This window comes from Plasmodium brasilianum, chromosome 2 (genome assembly GCF_023973825.1).
Source record: "Plasmodium brasilianum strain Bolivian I chromosome 2, whole genome shotgun sequence".
NCBI lineage: Eukaryota > Apicomplexa > Aconoidasida > Haemosporida > Plasmodiidae > Plasmodium > Plasmodium brasilianum.
The window spans coordinates 649,548-662,644 of record NC_090115.1 but is presented as its reverse complement, the minus strand read 5'-3'; the positions used below and the strand labels follow the sequence as shown (position 1 = coordinate 662,644).

The window sequence follows — 13,097 nt, the reverse complement described above, 5'->3', positions numbered from 1 at the left end:
CATGGTTTATATTATGAAAGTATATTTGTTTGTTAAGTATAAAAGAGTTCACTCACAAATAACATAATGAAAAGAACGTAATGTTTTATTTTTATTTGAAATTGTTTTTGCCAAGGCTTGTATAAGGAATATGTACACGTACACGTGAATATATATATAAATATATATTTATGCATATATGTACTTATGTATATATCTGCACATATATATATGTATTTATATACACACATATACAGTTACAAAACAATTGTACTTAAGTAAAGAACAAAGTAAACCTTAGAACTGTTATTTATGTAAGTGCAGCGTATAAGAAATAGTTTTATTTAACATCATTGCTTATATTGTTTTAATAACTTATTAAGAGAAAAGCACATTATTTATAAATCATTATGTTATTGTCTTGAAAAATCATGTATTTATAAAATAAATTTGAGGAAAAATTGTTCGTGTTACAGGAAATGTACAACGAACATGTGTCCAAATATATAAATATATATAAAAATATAAATAAATATACATAAATATATGTACGTATAATTTGTATCCACGTTTTTATATTTGTTTATTTGTACACGTACTATATAAACGTAATTAATCCAAAATAGACATACTTATAAATAGTGTAAAGTAGAATATTAGTATAAAGACAGGAAGTTGAAAAGTGTAGAAAAAGTGACACTTTGAAAATATATGATACATTAAGAATTAACCTTTTTATTGTTTTTTTTTTTTATTGTTCTTTTTTTATTTTTCATTTTTTATTATTTATTTTTCATTTTTTATTGTTAATTTATTATTTTTCGTTTTTTATTGTTCATTTTTTAATTTTTACTATTTCTTTTTTTTTTTTTTTTTCCCCTTTTTTTTGCGGCGTAAAATACATGTTTCCGTAAAGTGATATATACATTATTATTTATGAGAACTGATAAACTGTGTGCGTAAATTCTCTTCAAAAATCGTACCTTTGTTTTAAAAGAAGTAACATATGTGTATGTGTGTATATATATATACATATATATATGCATTTATATATGTGTCCTTATTTTCTAGTAATCTTTTTTTCCTTATATCCACGTAAAAGAAGTACGTTCAACGCACTACCTCTTAATGTGTTTAGCAGTTCGTTAGTTAACGCTTCAGTTAACGAGTCATTTAACTTATGACTTAAGGTATATTTGATAAGGTATATAAGAGCAAGTAAACATAAATACATATCAACAGAAGTGATATCCTTGGAAAAGCGTGTATGATTTGTACCCCTTAACAGAAGAAAACAAATACATGTGAAGTTATCGTATTTAAGAAGAGCAGTAATTCCCAAAAAAAAAAAAAAAAAATGTTTAATAACAATGATGATGAGGAGGAAAATTATACGAGAGTTAGAAGAAGCAACTCATCAGATAGCTGCAACGGAAACACGAATAACGACCCATTGAACAATTACAATAATTATAGTAACTATAATAACTATAACAACTACAATAACTTTAACCGGTTTCACGAGCAGAGTATGAACTCATGCAAAATTGATGAAATTTATGTAGATGATAGTTATGATGAGAATAATAGTAATAATAATGGTTATAATCCAAGGGAGAGAGTAGAAAATAAATTTGAACTTAGCAAAAATGTAAATTTTGATGGTCCATATTGTCATAAAAATTTAAGAGCAGTTACAGAAAATGAAATAGAATTAGTAGTAGATAATTTTTTTGATAAAATTAGAAGCAACGAAGAAGTATATTCAGAATGGAAAGTTTGCCCAAATTTTATTTTTCGTATATTATTTATTGCAAAGTCAAGATCAAATAATTATGTATATCCAGTTGCTTCGTCATTTATTGAAGCATTACAAAAAGAAGACTGGGTATCTGATTGGGGTTTTAGTAATGTACAATACTACATTATATTAATTAATTTAGCGGATTATAGAAAATCTTTTTATAAAATAGACAATTTTAATTTTTCTCATTTAAATACGGATAGGGGTTGGCATAATTTTGTACCCTTTGAAAAGTTAAGAGAACCAGGTTTTATAAATGAACATGGTCAAGTTATTTTAAGAGCCGGGGTATACCCATTTGGTTCAGAATCATATAAAAATAGTAGAGATATAAATTACAATAGTAAACTCAGGACTGGTTTTGTTGGATTAAAAAATCATGGAGCTACGTGTTACATGAATGCTTTGTTACAGCTTTTATATCATATAAATATATTTCGAAAAGCTGTGTGTATGATGATCTTTAATATTGAGAATATTATAGGCAAGAAGACGTTAGAGTTTTTTAAAAATAAATTAGAAAAAAAAAAAAAAAATAATAAAAATAATTATAGTAATAATAATAGTAATAATAATAATAATAAGTTAGCTCTGAAAAGAGAAAATAGCAAAAATACAAGGAAAAAAAGTAGGAATAGGAAAAAGAAAAAAAAATTAAAGGATGTCAAAAATTCAGATTCGAATGAATCAAGAAGAGACGCCTCTTTCAAAATAGTTCCTTACAATCCCAATGATGCTAATATGCACAACAAGGATTGTTCAAATGTTCGAATGAAAAACGATTCCGGCATAGAATTTAAAACTGAAATGGACGAGCATTCGCCCAACCAGCGAAACGACAGTGGCACCAACAATGGTAGCAGTAACGGTAATCATAATGGTAAAAATAGTAATAACGTGAACAGTAATGTGAATAGCAATGTGAACAATGTAAACACCATTTTAGCTCAGTCAAGTGGAGACGATCCGTCACTTAACAATTTAGCAAATACTCAAATGATCAAAATGGAAAACATAAAAACCATCAAGATGCCGAATATATATGGAGCAAGTTATATATTAAATTCTCAAGGGGGTAATGATGAACAAGGGGTATGCTGTCAGAGTATCTTAACAAATATTGAAAAAACTGACAGTAACAATATATCAAATGTTAGAAAGAATGGAAGTAATCATTTTTCAAGTAATGGGAATATTGGTAATCAGGAATATGAAATAAAAAATAATAAAAAACATGCTTATGCCCATCTGTCCTCTTCAGATCCTTCAGTCGATACAGGGGGAATGCAGAACAATGTTCTTAGTGGAAATAATAAAGAATCACACTTTGGAAATTCGATGCAAACAAATAAAGAGTTTAATAATAACGAAATAAAGAAAAATGATAAAAAAAAAAAAAAAAAAAGTATGATTCATGAAGCGAAGAAGAATTTAAAAAAAAAAAAAAAAAATTTTCAAATATGCAAATGATGGAAAATATAATGATATGGAAAATGAAGAGATTGCTATTTCACAGGTATCCTCCTCGGACAATTTGTCCAATATGTCGAATTTGTCGAAAAGGAAAAAGTTTTCATCAAATAATAATTCGAGTGTTGTTAGAAGTACGAATGCTAGAAATAAAATTTCAACATCTGTGAAGATTTCAAAATCGAAGAGAGAAAACGACGATGACGAAGACGAGGAGGAAGAAAAAGAAGAGGAAGGAGATGATGACGATGATGATGATGGCGAGGAGGAACAGGAGGATGGGGTTGAGGAGGAAGAAGATGGAGGTGAAAGAAACGGAAGTGACGAGGACGCAGATGAAGAGGATGCAGATGAAGAAGACGTAGATGGAGAATCGGTTATAAATAATAGCTATGACGATACCTATTCAGACAGTGAATTTTCTGATTTTTCTATAACTTCATCTGGGACATCATCATATGTGTCTTGCTCCTCGTCTTCATCTTCTTATTATTATAAAAATAAAAAGAAAACGAAGTATGAAAAATCAAAGGAAATAGATTACAAGAACATATTATTAGAGGAAGAAAATGAAAAGAAGAATATATTACCGACATCTCTAGCATTGCAAAATTTATTTTATAAGTTACATTCATTGAATGAGGCAGTTTCATGTAAGGAATTGATAAGATCCTTTGGTTGGGATGCAAGTGATGTGTTTACACAACAAGACACGCACGAATTGTTAAAATTGCTCCTAGATAAAGTGGAGGAACAAATGAAGGGTACTGTTGTGGAGGGTTCAGTAAAGAAAATGTTCGAGGGTGAAGTAGAAACATATATAGAATGTTTGGATATTGATTATAAGAGTGTACGAAAGGAAAGTTATGAAGATATACAGTTAGATGTACAAGGATGTAATAACATATATGAATCTTTAGATAAAGCAATAGAAGCAGAAGTGTTAGAGGGAGATAATATATACGAAACAGATGGATTTGGAAAACAAAAAGCAAAAAAAGGTATGCGCTTTTTAAGTTTTCCAAATATCTGTATATTTTTATTAAAACGATTTACATTTGATTTACAGAGAATGGAAACAGTTAAATTAAATAATCGTTTTGAATTTTATAAAGAGCTGGATTTATCAAAATATTGTGAAAGTGGTAGTCAGTATGTCTTACAAGCTGTCTCAGTTCATCAAGGGAATATGAATAGTGGACATTACTATTCATTTAGTTACAAACATAATGAAAATTTTTGGCTCAAATGTGATGATGATAAAATTTTTAGAGTTAGTGAATATTCAGTTATTAATGACAATTTTGGTGGTTATGATATCAATACAGATGAAGAATTATACGATTTTGATATATCAGATAAGATAAAACAAAGAATGAAAAACTATAGTGCATACATGCTTGTTTATGTTAAAAAATCGCTTATTCCTAAACTGATAAAAGAATGTGATCCAGCTATTGTTAATCCTCAAGTTGTTAAGAGATGTAAATTAGAAGAAATTATTAATAAAAAAAGATCCAAATTAAAACAAGAAATTTTACAGTATGTTAAAATAAGAGTTTTTGACAAATACTGTTATGTGTTCAAATCTTTTAATGATTTACCTCCAAATGGTATTTCTTCCTTATTCAATATTAAATTTGATAGAAGCAAAACTGTTGTTGATGCTTTTTATAAAATTCTTAAGATCATCAAGAAAATTTATCTCAGAAAGAACAAGAAGTACAACTCTAGGATACTTAAAAAATCAAACAAAAAGCAGAAAACTTTGACACAGGAACAAGAAGGTGGTAACACACTTAATCAAGCACCTAGTCAAATGGATACACACACCGCTACTCGGGGAACCCCTACAGATTTCTGTAATAAGGGAAATATTAGCAACATTAACAGTAGAAGTGGCGTTATCAACAGTATCAGCAGCCACAACAATAACAGTCCATCCTTTAGGAGCACACTACAGCAGACGGAAAACTTCGCAATCATGAATGTTTCCCCCACTTGTAATAATCTCAGTTTTCACGGAAATATAAATGATAAGGGGATAGTTAAAAAGAAGAATACCCCCAACGAACAAACGGACATAACGTGTTCTGCCCATTTCAAGGGTGAAGATATTGATGATGTAGAAAATTTAAAAAAAAAGAAAAAAATTTATACTTACTCCAGCAGCAATGATAATACTAGTAACTCCAAAGCGAATAACAGATCAAATAACATTTGTATAAATATATGTGAAAAGAAAGAACAGTCAGAGGACCAGAGTGAGGAGGACGTCAACGATAAGAAGACACTGGGTAAAGGCAGTGAAAACAACAATAGTAATAGCTCTAATAATAACCTAGCTGTGAACATAAATGGTGCATGCACATATCGCGAGGATGGTAGTAGCTATCGTATTAAAGAGGATACATGTAGAAATGTTAGATGTGTGAATAAGCAGGATGATTCAAATTATCAGAAGCAGTACGACCATTATGCAGTAAAAGAAGAGAATAAAATGGGTCTATATAGGTATAATAATAACAATAATTTGAAAATATCACAGAATAGGATCAACATAGAAAATAATAACTACAGTGAATACAATAGCTGCTCTTCTGTTGATTCATCATCAACGATTTCTTCAATTCCATCTTGCTGCACTATTAACTCAGTAGATAATTATATTAAATATATAACAAGAAAAAAATTAAAAAAAGCGAAAAGAAAATCTAGTACGAATAATTCACGAATAAGAGATTATTCTTCATCAAATAATAACTCATCTTATTATTCATCATCATCTTCGTCTAATTCAGGAGATGATTCATCCTCGTCGTCGTCCTCTTCTTCGTCATCCTCATCATCGTACTGTTATATAAAAGAGAGAAAATGTTTCTATGTATTGCTACCTACAAATGATGTGTACCGATATTTCCCTCTAGATATTAAGGCTAATAGTAAACTATATTTATATGAATTACTAAAAAAAGCTAACAAAGAAACAAATGATTTATTTCCAACCATAGACATATTATACCTTCCACATAATAAAAAAACAGTCATATCTGCAAACACTAATTCAAAAAGTAGTAAAAACGTGTTATTTTTTTTTAAATATTTTGATATATACTCAGAGGAAAGAATTATAGATACGTCTTTAATTTGTTTAGATTTGATTCTATGTGATGTGCATCTTAAACCGAAACAGTTAGAAATGAGAGTAATAAATAAAATATTACAAGCAATGGAAAAAGGGTATATTACCAAGTATAATTATGACTTGTTGAAAAATTATATAAAGAATGAATATTTTGATATAGATGATCCGTTAAATTTTAAAATTTTTATTGAATGTAAAAATAAATGTAGCTTAATAAAATCCAAAAAAATTCTAGCACATAATAAAATGGTTCCAGGGGATATTCTAATTTTTAATTTTTTAAGTAATATGAATTTAGAAAAAAAAAAAAATTTTATTCTACGTTTAGGCACGAGGAAGGAAGACTCCTTTTTAACTGAAGAAAATCAAACTTCCTATGATTTGTTTTTTAATGCTGATACGTTGAGCAAAATTTTGTATAAAAAAATTAAGTTAATAGAAAAGATATATAACAACTGTTCTTTTATTATTAATAATAGAAATGGGATATACTACAAAATAAGCGGTGTTAACAGTACTACCAGCGCGAACGGCGTAAATACCGCAGATGTGAATAGTTCAATAGTGAATCCCCCAGATGGAAGCAAGCATGTGAACAATGACCTTTCGAATACGGACGAATTTAAGAATACATCCCTTTCCACTAACATTCTAAACGATAATTACTTTGTAAATAATAAAAGTATTAATGATACACAAAAAAACACAGCAGTAGAGGATATATGCAGTCAGAATTACTCAGTTCAAAATATGTTTCTTAACAGTAGTGATATACTGAAGAGTACGAAAAATGAGGAAAATTATTTCAACAGCTCTTCTTGTGAACGCGTGTCTAAGGAAAAGGAAAATGCTGACAACTGTAACGGAATCAGTAGCAACAGCAATAATAATGGGGGTATCGATGGTAGTAGTAGCAATAATGTCTATATGGACAGTAGTAATAGCAAAAATAATGGTTATAATGGATCAGGGGATATACGAAGCAGCGCCTGTACTCGAGCAAACAGAAGTAACAACATGAATGGGTGCAATGACCCGCATACCTTAAGCAATACGGAAGAACAAAATTACAAGAATTTAAGTTATTTATCGAATGTTGAAAATGTATTATTAAAGATTAGTAAAAACAATTGCAGTGAACAAAATAGACATAATAAAAATAGCACAACTGTACCTTTATCCAATGAGTACTGTGAAAAAACGGGTGATTCGTATATGCAGGAAAACAATTTCAATAATGATAATATAAATTGTAATATTCTAAATATGAATAAAGAGAATTTAAACAGTCAAGAAGTAATGAATCTATATTTATACCTAAAAAGGCATAGCTCGGATTATCAAAAAAATGGTATGACATATGAATATAGCTTATTAAGTAAAGACTCATTAAGAGATGTAAAAGAGCATGCTATTAATAATAAGAGACGAATAATGAAAAAGAAAAAGAGGAGTGCTAATAATATATTTAATAATGATTGTATGAATATATGTAGGGACTATCAGTACCCTTTTTATTCCCCTGCTACGTCTGATTTATCGACAGATGATGAAAATAGGACAGTGCAACGAAGAAATGAAAAGGAAAAGAAAAAGAAGAAAAGAAGGAAGAAAAAAAAAAAATATAATAACTGTGGGGATAATGTAAAACTTACAAATGTAGTAAATACGAAAAATATATCTAGTGATATGAATGTTCATATAAGTAAAGCAAATGAAATGAATGATAATAATGAAAACCAAATTAATTTGTTTAATTGTAGTTACAATTCAGAAAATATAAATGATTTAAATAGTAGGAAAAATATGTTTAATGAAAAATCATCAGAACTTGGAAATATGTGTACACTTAATAACCAACATATTTCGTGTATTAATTTAAATTCATCCAACGAAAATAATATATCGAACGATCTGATAGAAAAAAATTACTCAGATATATCTTTTTGTTCCTCAGCGAATTCTGAACTAACGTACACATCAGAAAGCACAGATTATTACTTGTATAATGCGGAAGAATCATTAGAATCGGTATATGCTAACGAAATATATGATCATAAAAAGAAAAAGAAAAAAAAAAAGAAGAAAAAAAAAAAAAAAAAAACGCAGTTTTACCTGAACAAAACAAGGAAAATGAATTTACGAATCCTAATGTATTAATGCATGCTCATCACGAGTATAAGAAAAATATAGTTAATTTAAACTCTGAAGATGAGGAAGAAGCATATCCTGGTATGTTACTTGTAAAGGATAAGCATGCAGTAGATATGTATTCACGTGTAAACGATTTCGAAGGAGTACAAATGAATACCACAGTGAAATTAGGAATAAATCGAAATAACGTTAATAGTAACAATGATAGCAATAATAATTATGAGAGCAACAACTGTACGTATCTACCACAACCAGCTGTAGATAATAATAAAAAAGGAAATCTTGTTAAATTAGAAAAGGATTCTATAAATAATAAACCACCATTATTATATATGCATGATGAAAAGGGATCCCATGAAAATGGAGAAGGAGATGATGACATTATTTTAAAAAATAATTACATGGGTACTATTGATGTATCAGGAAATAAATTAAATAATCAAACTAGAGAAATGAAACAGACACATATGGAAGAGATAAATGCGAATAGTGTTGCTCATAATGCATGTTTAAATTCTTCTATTAGTAAAATGTACGTCGATGTTGATAGAATAAGTGATAGTGTTTATTCCTATCATAAAATTAAAGACATCATAAATAGTGGTAATAACAATAATGCTAATGATAATAGTAACAACAACAATAGTAATAACAATAATAATTGTAATGATTATAGTAATGGTAATAATAGACCAAACAATGTCTTGGATAGTGTCAACCGTGATACTATGAACAATAGTGCTGGAATTGAAAATACAGAGAATGTGAACACCGTTATTAACTGCACGGTCAACAGTAGTAATAATAACGCAAGTAACGAAGCTAACAGCGTTAGACAGATGAATCCATTAAGAATAGTAATAAATGAGAAAAGTAATGATCTAGCAAATAGTACTCCAGCGAATAATGCGCCAACGAATAATGCGCCAACGAATAATGCTCCAACGAATAGTAATAATTTGAACAATACGAATGATATCGATTCATATATGCAGGATTATGGCAGTAACGATGTAAACAATGACAATATTAACAGCAGCAACACGTTGTTGAATATTTTATCAAATCAAATAAACAAGAAGAAAAAAAAGAATCAAAAGTTGAAAATTATTAAAAAGTGCGGGGGTTTACCAGAAAAGGAAGAACCTATTTTACCTTTTTATGTCATATGTGACTATTTAGATTTTGTTGAAAGAAAAATTTATGTAAATAGATTTCGATTTAAGTTATATGACCCTATTTATCAATTAGGAAAATATAGGAACTGTGCAGGTGTTATACTGAAAAAAGATTTGAAAAAAAGTTGTTTAAATTATATTGATTCTAATTTTCTTTTTTTAAAAAAAGAATTATATAAAATTGATTTAAACATAGATATTCGATGTCCAACAAAACAAATATTTAAACATGTATGTTATAAAATGAATGTAGATCCTACACATATATTAATTTTTCCATATCCCCCATTAAATAGCCCAGTCAATTTTACTCCATATAATATTGATTCTTTTACTTGTAACTTGGACCCAGAATATGATAATTATCAAAAAAATAATAGTAATAATAATAATAATTCGTCTTACGGTCAAACGCCCTTCGAATCATTAATAAAACAACATGCTATGGCCTTAGAACATAATTCTTTAACAGAACAAAAAACTTTTTGTTTGTCCTTATTGCCATTTCATTATAAATATTTTACTAGATTATATCCAGCAGAATCCCCTAAATATTTTCATTATATAGTTCATTTATTCAATTCTCATGTTCAGTCTGTAGCTGCTTATAGTGGTCATATCAAATTTAAAAAAAATGTAGATAACGAAATTAAATACGGTAATTATTATAATAATAGAAGTGATGAGTCAAATAGTGATTACTCATTGTCCAATTCAGATAATTCAAGTAGTACTATTGTCAATAATGAATATATTTCAAATAACTATACAACTGTACAAGATCTTATTGATAAAATAAAATTAGAAATCAATCCTTATTTAAAAAAAAGAGGAATAGATATAAAACAAAAATTTAGATTATTATTTACATTTGGACCAAAAATTAAATACTTAAATAATGATGAACAGTTAATACAAATGGATTTCGTAAAAACAAATCATATCAAGAATGTTTATGTTACCCCCTTAAGAATGGAACCCGACTTCACCGATGAGCAAAAGTATATGATAGAAATGGACCAACTAAAGGTAGCTTTGCCCACACAAGTGTTATTATTACTATTATAATTATTATTATTATTATCTTCACATGTACGTACATACATACGTACATATAAATATGTGCGCGAAAATTCGTTATGAACCCTCCTTATTGTGTTTAGAATTTTATGATTAGAGCATGCAATATTTTTTTTTTTTTTTTTTTTTCAACACATTAAAATAGCTGTATTTTCCTTTTATTAACGCATTTGTTTTTCCGTTTTCTTTTCAGATAATTCACGTTTTTAATCAAACTCCATCCAAAGAAGTTTTTGGTTATAGCTTTGACGTTCTCGTAGAAGTAGGGATACTTTCATTTTTCAACTCATTTGGCTTTATTCATTTTAAAAACAAATATGCCCACACATTTACACATGTGTATTTATTTTTTCTTTTTAGCCGAATGACAATATGTTAGATATTAAAAATAAAATAAGAAAAAGAACCTTACTACCGAAATATATTTTTGATAAAATCACCTTCTTTGAATTTGAAAATGGCCAAAGAATATGGAGGTCAAATGATGATACCATCAATTGGAAGAACAAGCGGTTCGCAATTATCATAGGTTAATAATTTTCTATTTTTCATTTTGAGTAGCTACATAAATGTTTATATATATATATATATATATTTGCATACATATGTACGTATTTTTTCGTTTTTCAGGAGAGCACCACGCCTCATCTCAGTCTAAACCACAAATGGGAATGAAAATAGCCTAAATTATTTTTTCTTTTTTGTTCTTATTAATTTTTAATGTTTGTATATCCAAATAGGGACTTAACTCATTAAGTTTTTTTATTAATTTTAATTAATTTTTTTTCATTTCATTATAACTTTTTTTTCATTACTGCAATTAATAGCTGCATGGATCAACATATATATATATATACATTGCAAGAATACTTTTTATTGCCCTTCTATTGTTCCTTTAGTTTTCCAGATCCTTTCATCTTTCAAAAAATTATTATTGTAAAATTAATTAATACAAAAAAATGACTGCCTTATAAATTCATTTTTATCATCTTCTCATTGTACATATATATATATATATATATATATATATATATATATATATATATATATATATATATGTGCCAAATTAAAGCTTTTTTAATTTCCATTTATTCTTTTCTTTTATTTTTTTTTATTGTATTTATTCATTATATTTTGTTTCACTAACATATATAATTCATTATATTTTTCGGTTTTTTTTTTTTTTTTTTTTTTTTTTTCCTTCACACCATTTTTGTTTTTATCTTCATTTCCAGAAACAAAATAGGAATGTATAACATGTGTTAAGAACAACAAAAAAAAAAAAAAAAAAGTGTATGCACACATTTTCAAATGAACAAAAAGTACACATAATAATTTACATATCTTTTCTGATATTTTCTCTTTAAATGATAAGTAGAGTTTCCTCTCTTCAATAATCTCTATTTTTTAGTAGACTGTTAAGACTTTTTTCAATTCTCTTTTTTGTTTTTTTCTATTAAGCCGTTTTACAGAATTGTCGTCTATACTCAAATAGTGAATGTAAAGTATATGGCGCTCAAAAATGGTAAAGCCATATATATATATGTTCATTCTATTTTATTTCTAAAGATTAAATATATCTGTCGTTTTTTTAAAATACAAAAGGGGACACAAGTAAAGAACAACGAACTCATAAATAAAGTAATGTGTGTGTATGTGTTTATGTCAATTGCTATTTTTATTTTTTTTTTATTAAAGTATCTACACAGACATATAGAAATAAAAAAAGATATATATAACAAGATGAATAAGCACAATATATGTTCTGAAGAAATTCCAAAATATTAATTTTAAATTTACATTCTCAATTTTTTTTTTTTTTTTAAATAATTCTTTGCTTTCACCTTTTTGTGTAAATTGCAAAAAAAAAAAAAAAAATGAATATTTTAAAAAATAAAAATTATGAACAAGTCAAAAAACAAAAATTATGAATCAGTTAATTATGTTTTTCTGTTATTTTGGTTTTTTGATTTTTTGATTTTTTGTACATATATATACAAATATGAATCACATAAGCTTTTCGTTAATATAATTTTTATGAATGCACACAAATGTAATATTAACTTAGAAATGTATATATATATATATATGTATATACATATTTATATATGTATTTATATATAAGTATATTCTTAAAGAACTCTTCCTTGTTATGAATATTGTTTTTTTGTCAGTATGTTCTCAAATGTTATTGAAGAAGTGAATTTCACAAAAATTAAAATGCAAAAAAATAATATATCACTTTTTCGTTGAGTGATATTTGATAAAACATTATTTTATGAAAAGA

At 27.3% G+C, this 13,097-nt stretch overlaps 1 protein-coding gene across 1 annotated transcript; it reads left to right on the top strand.

Annotated features, from left to right (window-relative positions):
* Positions 1 to 1,336: 1,336 nt before the first annotated feature.
* Positions 1,337 to 11,496, top strand: MKS88_000732 (ubiquitin carboxyl-terminal hydrolase; the record flags this gene model as incomplete). Its single annotated transcript, XM_067218601.1, has 6 exons — positions 1,337 to 3,188; positions 3,283 to 8,429; positions 8,528 to 10,759; positions 11,004 to 11,072; positions 11,171 to 11,339; positions 11,441 to 11,496. 6 exons carry the CDS (start codon positions 1,337 to 1,339, stop codon positions 11,494 to 11,496), a joined length of 9,525 nt encoding a protein of 3,174 aa, XP_067075514.1.
* Positions 11,497 to 13,097: the final 1,601 nt, after the last annotated feature.